At 36.3% G+C, this 12,072-nt stretch overlaps 1 protein-coding gene across 1 annotated transcript in view; it reads left to right on the forward strand.

The window, feature by feature from the left end:
• The window catches only part of DPY19L1 (dpy-19 like C-mannosyltransferase 1), a 95,996-nt gene that overhangs the window by 59,429 nt on the left and 24,495 nt on the right, over window positions 1–12,072 (forward strand). Inside the window, exons 12-14 of the mRNA XM_049782173.1 lie at window positions 1,103–1,162; window positions 4,730–4,810; window positions 9,636–9,737. Of these exons, the coding sequence (XP_049638130.1) occupies window positions 1,103–1,162; window positions 4,730–4,810; window positions 9,636–9,737 (243 nt within the window). The remainder of the gene's footprint in view (window positions 1–1,102; window positions 1,163–4,729; window positions 4,811–9,635; window positions 9,738–12,072) is intronic.

Consider the following 12,072-nt stretch of genomic DNA (forward strand, 5'->3'; position numbering starts at 1 on the left):
TGACATAGTTAATTTCTAGAGCCTACTAATGAACTGCTCATTTCTTTGTCCCATTTTGTAAATAATAGTTATTGAAGAATTCATTCTGCAAGTATGTGCCCTTCCCAGGCTGGGCTCAACTTTATTCAGTATGTGACTCAACTAAAGTTAATTACAGAAATGAGCAGTGATGTTTTCAAGTGACAAAAAATCATTCCCTGAGATGCTGTGCTATGAGAGCATTTAAGAATAGTGTCTGCCGGCAGTGGATTTGACTCTGGTTCTAATTAGGAAATGTGATGAATGTGTTACTATACTTTAACATGTGTAGATGGACAAGTTATGTCATGTTAAAATAATAAATCTTGCTTCTGTGGACTTGGAAGTCAAAAGATCAATAAAAACTGATCAAAATACATTTTGTAGGAAATGTCAGTGTAGTTGAGCACCTACAGTTTTTTAGGTTGCTTACAGTGCCTGACACTGGATGTTTTAGGTAGAAATTAAGCTTTTTATGTACATTTTATATATTTGAAATATAAAAACAAATAGCATCAACCGTTAACAGAATATAGTGTTTGTACGTATTTAACTAAACATGTGCCTCTCAATTTCATAATATTCTTAGATATTCAAAAATTTCTTGAGTAATTTGAGTTCACTTTTTTATGTTTTGACCTCTAAACATATTTTTGCCAAATTTGCAGTAGATTTTTTTTTATGATAGGTGTTATCTCTCAAAATGTATCTGAGGGGAAATGTATGATTTGATAGGAAGTAAATAGTGGATAGTTTAGAAATGCTGTTATGCTTTTTTCTCAGTCACTCATAGTTTAATAAATACATAATTTACAAAACTTGTTTAACATGCTGACATTTTTATATCCATCTTGCTTCTTAGGTAAGTCATGGAAATTTCTATATGCTAATCTGTTTTTTAACTTTAAAAGAATCATTTCCTCATCTCTTTTGGTAAAATAGTTCTGTTTGTCAATGTGCTTATGATGATATTTTGTGGTAAGCATCAGTCTAGATTCTTGGGTCTGATCATTTAGATGTGATTTTTGAAATTTGAATTCATATTTTGGGGTATTAACTGTGCTGTTTTATTTTCTTCATGCAGGGTGCACTGGCAATAAAACCACATTTCTTGAAAATGAATGTATCTGAACTTAGTTTATGGGTAAGAATCAGTCTATTTGAATGCATAGATTTCCTACTCTAAATATATATCATTGGTTTTATGTTTTGCTTTTAAGGAAATGATCTATGAAACACAAATGTTCTTAAAATTTTTATAATATTTTAAGAGTTCATTTTAATGTGAGAAATTATTGTTTTTATGCAGTAAGTTAATATTAGTATTGATAAGTAGATAAAGAATGTCAATATTGTTTATTTTATTAACTCATATTTTTACCCCTGGGAAGTAGTGTATGTGAAGGATCTCTTAACAAAAGTGAATTGCTGAATAAATGTATAAAAATAATTTTATGGCAGGACCGGAGAGATAGCACAGCAGCGTTTGCCTTGCAAGCAACCAATCCAGGACCTAAGGTGGTTGGTTTGAATCCCGGTGTCCCATATGATCCCCATGCCTGCCAGGAGCTATTTCTGAGCAGATAACCAGGAGTAACCCCTGAGCACCTCCGGGTGTGGCCCAAACACCACAAAAAATAAAAATAAAAAATAATTTTTTGGCTATTTTAAATGTGGTAAGGTTAAGGCATTCAAATATAATGTTTTGAAGTGTTTCTGTTGGACTCAGTAAGTTCCCGTCTTAATCTTTACCTGTAGTCCTGTATAAGATCCCTAGTAAATTATTATGGGCCTTTGTAGTAAAACGATAATAACGTACCTGTTCTCTCTATGCTGCTGTTTCTGTTGTTGCTCATTTCTTTATGCTATAATGTTTAGTTGGGCTTTGTGTTATTTCTCTCCCCTTTGTTTTGGGCTCTACTCCCCAGTATATGGTGATTATTACTGTGTTTGAGGTTTCTGTCCTGTTACACCCTGTTATTTAATCACGGGGTATTGGTTGTATATCTGGTGTATATTCTAGGTACTTCAGAATAGTGCTATCATTCTGTGTTTATCTTTCCTCTTCTGGCTTACTTCGTTTAACATAATATGTTCTGAGCCAATACCCTGCTACAGGAAGGATAGATACCTGGTCTCCATGCTATCTCTCCCGGCCCCACTTTATCCCTTTAATTGCATCTTTTATTTAATCTTTTTTTTTTTTTTAAAGAAACTTTTTTTTCTTTAGATATGTGTGAGCATATATATTCTTAGTTTTTGTTGGGAGTCTGTTTTCTTTTCTCTCCACCCCCCAAATCCACCAGCAATATAATGTAGCACCACTTCCTCCTGCAAAGACATATTAAACAAAGTGGAAATTGTACATATAAAAACAAGCTCTTATCTACTAGGGATAAGAAATCATACTTGGGGCCGGGCGGTGGCACTAAAGGTAAGGTGTGCCTGCCTTGCCTGCGCTAGCCTTGGACGGACCGCGGTTCGATCCCCCGGTGTCCCATATGGTCCCCCAAGCCGGAGCAACTTCTGAGTGCATAGCCAGGAGTAACCCCTGAGCGTTACTGGGTGTGGCCCAAAAACCAAAAAAAAAAAAAAAAAAATCATACTTGTTTACAACATAGGGACATCTCCTACCCTGAATGTATGTCGTGTGGAAACAACTTAGGCTCCAGGAAACTAGACACTGACCAGCCTTGACTCCTGGATCCCAGACATAGAAACGACAGAGTTCTCCACAACAGCTCCAGGAACCAAATCCCCTCCACGGCATTTACAATGCTGCTCTGACACCAACATGTGCCAGTTCTAAATTGATAACCTGACAATGAGAAAAAGGGAAAAACTTGATCTAAGAGCAAGTTGTCCTTCCTCATCAGCTATTGATAAGACAAAATCAGAAAACATGTCACCCTTTGATCTGTGCAAAAGCCAAGATCGCTATATACAGATGACTGGTTGTTGCAACGAAGACTGGACAGTACCCATCCAGGGACCACCACCACCACCAACAACAACAACAGCAACAAAAAGCTCTAGCCTAGCTTTTGATCTATGATCTGTTCAACAAACAAGATCTCCAATTCCAGAGGTCTGATTAAGACAACCACAACTGAACGGGTCTTCCGGAAACATAATGAAAGACTTTATCCCAGGCTCCATCCTAGGAGCAACATAATGATCAAGACCACCAACTACAGAAGATGGATTAAAACGACACTGAAGAAGCATAACTCCTAGAACCACAAAGAAAGATTTCATAAGCTCCATTTCTTGAGCTGCACAGCCACCAAGATCTCTAGATACAGAGGTCTGATTTTACCATCCAAGACAAAGCAGAAGTCTTCCATACACCACGAAAGCAACAAGGGGAGAGTAAATGATCATGCAAGGAGTCTATAGTTAATCCCATGACAGTATACTTCAGGGGTAGAGAAACCCTATATCTCCTAGGCCAAGGGAATTCCCTCTATAATATCCCCCAATAGTTACTGTGCCTATGCAGGGGGGAAAAAAAAGGGGGGAAAAAAAACACAAAACAATCATTTTTCCACATATTTATTTATCGATTGATCGATTTTTTTAAGTCTTTATTTTGGTGTAGAAATTGAAGTTGATGTCTCCAATATTATTTTATTTTACTTTATTTTACCTTTCTGTTTCTTTTTGCACTCGAGTATGATTTGATTTCAGAACCCGAGACTATTGTGTGGTGCTTGTCTTTATTGCTGTAGTGCTCACTGGTTATTAATTTGATATTTCTTTCTGTATTGTTGTGGTGTTTTAATTAACTTTTTCACATCCTCTCTCAAACTGAGGTTGGAAGCCTCCAGACTCAGGGACTCCGCCCATTTTCAGCGTATTTGACTTTTTTTTTTCTTATTTTGTACCCCAATCTATTGCTTTCCTTTCCTTCAAACAAAACCACATACCTCGATTTATCTAGCTCTGCCTCTTAAATAGAGGGGGAAACAAAGGAGGGTTCCAGGACCAAACAGATATATGATCACTAATAGTAAGCCAGACAAAGAGGGATCCACCTACTCTAGCAGCCCGGGGGGTGAAGGTGGGGTATATGGGTTATAGAAAGGGAACTGGGATGGGGGGAGGACATATTTGGTGATGGGTATTCCCCTGATTCAATGTTAATATGTACCTAAAATACTACTGTGAAAGATATCTAAGCCATTATGAAAAAAAATTGTGTTTTAATCAGAAACTTTCTTTGACTTACATGTATTATTATATTATATGTTATGTTACTATAAAAATAATTTTATGGTAAGATTATATATATTTTTAGGTATTCAGTGGTGCCCCCTTAATTTTTTTTTAGTAGTACGTGTGATTTTAATTTCAGGTTCAGTTTTTAGCACTTTTTCCCTTGAAAATGGAGATATAAATTTTCGTCATAGATTTTGTTTTTTTTTTTTTTTTGGTTCTTTTGGGGGATGGGCTTGGGTTTTTGGGTCACACCCTTCGGCGCTCAGGAGTTACTCCTGGCTCTGCACTCAGCAGTTGCTCCTGGCAGGCTCGGGGCTGGGATTCAAACCGGGGTCAATCCTGTGTTGGCCTCATGTAAGGCAAACGCCTTACCTGCTGTGCTATCACTCCAGCCCCTATCATTATAGATGTTTTAAGGCATTAATTTTTCCATCTTAAACTATCTACAGAATGGTTATGTGAAGCATCAATTTATTTTTATTTATTTTAGATTATCCAGGGATGTTTTTGGTTGTTTGGAACTGTTATCCTCAAGTATTTGACATCTAAAATCTTTGGCATTGCAGATGATGTAAGTGCATTTTTCTTATTCTTGGAAGACTGTAAAATATTAATGAATTACATGAGTTTTTGAAGCATTACTATTAAATTCTAAATTGAAGTCTGTCATCTCTCTCTTTAAATTTATACTATAATAGAAATAAGCACAACTATGTGTATGGTCCCTATTTTCCAAAATAATTCCTTGGCATAATTCACTTCTCTAGGTAAATATATCCATGTATCACAAAAGTCTAAGAAATAATTTATAAAGCTCTAGAAGTTTAAATATAAATTTTAGAATCTATATAGCTGTTTCTTCCATAATCCTCTTATAATAAAGACTTCATCTTTCAGAATTTCTTAAATGAAAGATCATAGTAAAGTTTCATTTTATTTCTCTTAGTTCTCTGTCAAGACTTATAAAAATCAATACTTGTGAAAGATTTATTTATAAACCTTCATAGATAATTTAATCCAAGTTAACCCTGTTACAGGAATTTTTTCAATGACTATATTCTCCTCAAACTGCTTTCCTTTTGGACGATTTTTAGAACTTCTATAGGATTGCTTTTGATTGTTGAAATTTAAAGTTGTAAGGAATTGAATTTGTCAGTTCCATATCTTTCTCTGCCACATCTACAAGTTCCAGTACTAACTAATTCCTATATTGATTCAGCCTTGATTTCTTAGATAGCTTCATTCACTCTTAGTGTGTTGTTATTTTCTTTGTATTGCTGGATTTGGTTGACAAATATTTCCAAGGACTTTTGTCTGTATTCACAAGGATATAGTGCACAGTTACTCCTTTCTTAAATCTTTGTTAGAATCTTCAGAGTCAGATGCCTTCATATTTTGGATTTACTTCATAGAATATTTTCTATTATAAATCATATCCTTTAGGAAGTTCATTGATTTTTGTTTTTGATGTTTTCATATTTATAGGGAAACATCTCATCTGTATTAAGTGGATCACATTTCTTATTTTTGTAGGATTCAGTTAGTGAAAATTCTTACTGAGATTTTTTATTTATGTGTAAAGTAATCCCAGTTTTTGTAATTAATTTGTTTTAGCAGGGAAGGTTTTCTTTCATATATTAAAATGTCTCACACTGATAGGTTTATCCAGCATTTAGAGCCTTTCTTTAAAAAATTTTATGTCAAAGAGATGGGTTAGTGGGGAGTGATAGATTTTACTTGACAGTGGTCCTACTTTTGAAATTTCCAAACTAGTTTCACAGTCCAGAATTTGAGTTGATCAGTTACTTAATTCTTTGTTCTTTTAGTTTCCTTATTTGACTTTTTAATCTAGATCAAATCAGCTTCCATAGCTAGGTTCCCTTTGTATTTTCTTGCTCTGTTTTCCTTGCTCTGTTCATTTTGCTACCTGCTCATAGACCCACTTTTTATTCTGTCCTGCTGAGTTTGTTTGATGTATTTCTTTTTATCATCCTTTGCTGTTATCCTCATTTTTTTTTCCTTTTCTTGGTCTGAGTCTGTAGCATTTTTCTGATGCTTAAACAAAATTACTTTGCTCTTGTTTTCAACCTCCCTTTTTCCAAGAAGTGCAATTAAAACTATAGATTGCCCCATAAATAGTACTTTCTTGTATGCCTCAGAAATGAATAATTTTGTGATTTTTTTTTTTTTTACAAAAAAGTTACTCTTTTTATCACTTGGAGCTGAAACAGGTAGCTTTTATTACTTGAAGTTGGAAACTGACCAAGGTTCAGTATGTTCAGAACATACGGTTCTCTGAGCCCCACCATGAGTGACCCCAAACAAAGTGGGTTATTGCCCTCAAATCAAAACAAAATAAAATGAAAATATGTTCTTTAGTCCAAAGGATTTTTAAAAATTGCTAGTTGCCATTTCTAATTTTTCTGCCTTCTCATTAGAGTAAAAGTTATTTTTATCATTACTTCTTTAATGTATTATGAAATGTGAACACATGGAAAAGGACTTTTGGGGGGTGGGCAGATGAGAGAGCTTGAAGGGTTAGGGAACATTTTTTTGTTTTGTTTTGTTTTTGGGTCACACCCTGCAGCACTCAGTGGTTAGTCCTGGCTCTATGCTCAGAAATTGCTCCTGGCAGGCTCAGGGGATCATGGGATGACGATATTCGAACCACCATCCTTCTGCATGCAAGGCAAATGCTCTACCTCCGTGCTGTCTCCCCGGCCCCAGGTTAGGGTACATTTCTAAGCTTGTTTGAGGGCCCAAGTTTGGTGCCCAAAGCTGCAGAATCCGGTGACCCATGCACTGAACTGGCAGGTCTGTGCAGCTGGGCTGAGTATCCTGGCAGGGCCTACAGACTCTTCGTGCTGCCTGGGGCCCAAAGAAGAAAAGACAGGAAGAAGGGAAATTACTTATATTCGAGGACCCTGTGTAAGAGGCTAGGTATGTGACTCAGAGGTGGTGCCTGCCTCCTGTGCCTGAATTTCAGTCCTTTAAATGCATTTTAAAATCGTAAGGGTTAGGTGTACTCTTTCTGTATGAAATGTTTGTTCCTTTTGAGCATATTCAGCTATAATGTTAGTTTTTGTCTGTTTTTTGTTCTAATCGAGAACTGAAAACAAATGTTTTCAGTGAATGCTGTCAACTTGTCAGTTTCTTCTGTGGTTTTGTCAGCTTCTGTTTATAATTTGAATCTATATTGTTCACTGAAAATATGTCCATGATTTTTATTGTCTTGCTTAGTGCTTCATTTTGCCAGCATTTAATGTCATTTGTCATATCCTGTATATGTAATTATTACTTGAATTCAATTTCGTGAGACATGCAGTTGCTAAGGCTAAATTTCTTTGGTTCATTGTATTTGATATATCTTCTTCTAGTTTTAATATTCTGGTGACTTTTAAGTATTCCTTTTGTAGACAACTGGTTTTGAATTTTTCCCATGTGTTCAGTATAATGGTCTATCCTTTAATTAGTGAAATAAACCTCTTTACTTAATGTGATAGTTCTTTTATATTAAGACCTATTTCCTCCATGTTATTTGAGATATTCTTTGATATTTCTTTGGTTTGGGGGCCACTTTTGGCTGTGTCCAGGACTTACTCCTGGTTTGCACTCAGAGAGTACTCCTAGTGTGGGCTGGCTCGAGGAACTATCTGGAATACCAGGATCAAATGTCGGTTGGCAACATAAAAGAAAACAATCTTACCTACTGTACTCTCTAGCCCCTAAAAACTCCGTTTTCATTTGATTGATTTTTTTTCCAAGAGAAATTTGATTGATTTTTTTAAAGCAATTTTATCATTATATTATATCATCTCCTTATTGGTTCCTTAAAATTTTCAGTATGTATTTCTTCCCAAAAGAGACAAACTATTTTAAAATGGTGCAGCAGTTCCACTCAATTCTCCCATCTTATACAATTAATCATATACAATAATTTGGTAACTTTATCTTAGATATAGTTGCGGGGTCCGGAAGCCCCCCAGGGGGGCCCGGCCAGCAGGAATTAGCTGGGAAGACTTCTCAGACAACCGCACTCCTATTTTGCTGGGTAGAAGAACAACCACACCTGTAAAAATCTGAGAGAGGTTAATAATAAAGACCTAAGGCAATATCTCACTGCTCAAAGGCAATTTTATTTGACTACAGCTCCTTCTTATATAGTGAAGGAGAAGGGGGCAGTACAAAGGTGATGTCAGTCATACTTTTGGCGCGAAGGCCCATACAAGGCAAGGATATATTTCAGGTTTCAAGGAACAAAGAAAGTAAATCATGCTCTAAATAAGGAAGTGGGCAGTGGGCTAGGGGGCTGGATAAATTCATGACCTAGGGGGCTGGATGACCTTCAAGTTATGATGAACGTGCTGTTTCTATGGAAATTTCTAGTGACCTTCTAGCTGCATTCCTAATTGCTTGACTATCAGGAGCTGGTGCAAGATGTGCTTGCCTCAGTGATCTTGAACAGACAATGTAGCATACACTTATTGATAACAGCCTAGTTCACTCCGGAATATGGTCTTAAGGAGTGAGGCCTAGTTTCTGATAACGGTACCAGGCAGCTTTGCTCTCCTCCGGGCTAGAGTTAATTATATCCTGCAGCTGCACATTCCTTTCTCTTTAGCTCAAAAACTTACAGCAACACTGCAAATAGCTTTTAGGTGAGAAGCTGGACTATGGCAGAAAGAACAGCAAAATGGCCTCAAACAAGTCACAGTCCCCAACATATAGTCTTTCTCTTCCTTCTTGGGTTTTGCTTTATCAGGTACAGTTGAAAGTTTGGGAAATAGGTTCACATTTCTTCTAGATTGTTAACCTTTCTTTTATGTTTTTGTTTTTGGGTAACACCCAGCAGTTCACAGGGGTTATTCCTGGCTTTATCCTCAGAAAATAAGCTCAGAAATCGTTCCTGGCAGGCATGGGGGACCATATGGGATGCTGGGATTCAAACCACTGTTCTTCTGAATGCAAGGCCCTTGCATTCATGCTATCTCTCTGGCCCCACTTTTATGATTTTTGTTGAAGAGTAGATGAGGGACACTAGTGAGAACATGTAAAGAAGTACATTTATGTTTATCACCAGTTACCAGGTCTACTTCATTCAAAGAGTATTTTCCAGTAATCAAAGTGTATGATTTTTTGTCTCACTGTGCTTTATTCCTTTATGATTAGCATCTGTCCATTTGCAAGCCCACCACACCTGAGAGACCATATTTCAGGGTCAAGGCAATTGGTTTGTCTATAAGTGATCATGGGAGCTGGGAAGTTGGGAGTTCCTAGGACACAGTGCTTTCCTCTTTGACAGAGACCAGCCTTATGTGGGGCAGCTCTGTTAGAGTAAAAGGAGTCTTTATAATACAGGCTATAAACTAATGTCAGCTCATTCTATTCCTCATTAGGCTCACATTGGCAACTTATTAACATCAAAATTCTTCAGTTACAAGGATTTTGATACTTTATTGTATACCTGTGCAGCAGAGTTTGACTTTATGGAAAAGGAGGTAAGATGCGATTTCCAGTTTTTCTTCCTTTTTATAAAACATTGCTCCTATTTTGACAATCTATGCTCTCTGCTGCTGTTTCTTTGTTGCAGGAAAAATGAAAATCAGACAGTTTAGAAGAATTTAGAGGAAGACGTTCCCATTTAGTTCATCTACCTGAATTAGTTCATCTCCCTAAAATAGATGGGCTTCTTTCAGGGTGATATTTTAGACCCAGGCATTCAAACAAGCAATGGTTTTGGGGATGAATAAGCAGAGTCATGTCAAGTTTCTTCTTTTTCAATCAAAACATTAATTCAGTGGAGCACTCAAGCTTTTCCATTTCTATTCACTTTGTGATTGTCTGAATGATCTTATTGATCTGAAATAAGAATGCACGTATTAGAGTGTATTTTATTTTTTAATTCCAAGAACACTTTTTATTCTAAAACTATTTAGACGTATGGGAGAAAATCAGCTAACAGTTTAGTGGATTGTAAGAACCAAAGTCTGTGATATATTTTTATGTTCTTAAACAAGTGACTCATTCTTTGACTTATAGCTTACTAATTCCTAAGAGTATGCTACAAACATTGTAAATACAAAATTAGCCAGTCAAGTATTGATATTTTGATGAAACAGAGATATATGTACAGTATTATTTGAATTGGTCTGATCCAGCTAATGAGCATATGATGACAGCTCTTATGGAATTTAGATTTTTTACATTTTATTACTTGAAACACATTCCCTCACAGCTGTGTGTACGAACTAAACTTTCAAGTGTTCTTTGTAATTCATGTCCACACATATCCTCACATTCAGTTGACCTCTGTCCTGAACACACCCAGTGGCTTCTAGTGCCTCACACTACACCAGTGGTTCTCAAATAGCAGGACGCACCCCCCAGAGGAGGCGAGAGGCTCCGTAAAGGGGGGCGCATTTGACCTCAGCAAACACTGTCATGACAAGCTAAGCCCCGTGTTTATGTCCCTGGAGCTGAGAGTTGCTGTGTCCTGCTTCAAACCCTGCTTGCAAAAGCTATGCATTGCAAAACACGCTCATTGTAGCCATTAATCCAGACATCACCTCTGATTAAAAAAATCAGCTCAAGTTATTTTATATATTTTTGTTTTGCAGGTTAAAGTTTTTTTTAATAAAGATACTATTTACAGTCATGCGGGGGGGGGCATGAAAAATGTTTTCTTCTTCCTAGGGGGCCATGACAGGAAATAATTGAGAAGCACTGCACTACATATTCTTACAGTCAGGCCTCCTGAACTGTACATGTCCAGAAAAAGGAATGTTCATTCTAGTACTGTTTGTTTAGTCTTCATTTCCTGTGTTGTAACAAAAGGCTTTTCTATATGACAGGAGAGTGGATATGAATGATAGTGTTACATCTGTGGAAAACATCTTATGAAGTGGGAATAGGCAGTGCTGGATAGATCTGAGTATATGACTCAAGTATGTGCATATCTTAATATGTAACAGACAAAGCATCAGAGATAAAGAAATGGAAGATACCTGTGGAAAAGTTCATGAAAACAGTGATTCTTTAGTCTTTGTTCAAAATAGCTTCTCAGTCAGAAAATGTTTTGCTCCTGTATGTTTCCTTGAAAAACAAATAAATTTCTCCAGAAAGTATTATCAGCCAGAGTCTGATGATTGATTTAAAAAAATTGGGACATCATTTTAAAATTGTTTTAACTTATATTTTTTAAGAGTACTGAATACAGTTTAACATAATGCTTTTTTAAGGTAACAGCTCTATCTTACACCTACCCTTTATATTTGTGGCTAGCTATTATCAGCAAATCCCAACTAAAACAGTAAATTTAAGTTTAGTCTGTATTATTTTTGCTTAAAATTTTTTTGCTTTAAAATTTACAAAAGAGAAGTAGTTTTTAAAATAATGAAGTACTATAAATATTTATAAAGGCAGATAGTAAAACTAACAAAAATTCTTGAATATATTTGTATTTAGTTTATTAAATTAGTTGTCTAAAAGTGGGACAATAAAAAATACAACTCCTATACACATTTTTAGAATTAAGATGTATTTAATTTTTTTTATTTTTTTTTTTGGTTTTGGGGCCACACCCGGCGGTGCTCAGGGGTTACTCCTGGCTGTCTGCTCCGAAATAGCTCCTGGCAGGCACGGGGGACCATATGGGACACTGGGATTCGAACCTTAGGTCCTGGATTGGCTGCTTGCAAGGCAAACGCCGTTGTGCTGTCTCTCCGGGGAAATAAGATGCATTTTTAATATGTTTGAAGCAAAGTTCTTCTTTATAATCATATGTGAAAAACATGAGTAGGCCTTTTTTTTAGGGGATATGTTAGGTAAGCAAAT

This window comes from Suncus etruscus, chromosome 10 (genome assembly GCF_024139225.1).
Source record: "Suncus etruscus isolate mSunEtr1 chromosome 10, mSunEtr1.pri.cur, whole genome shotgun sequence".
Taxonomy (NCBI): domain Eukaryota; kingdom Metazoa; phylum Chordata; class Mammalia; order Eulipotyphla; family Soricidae; genus Suncus; species Suncus etruscus.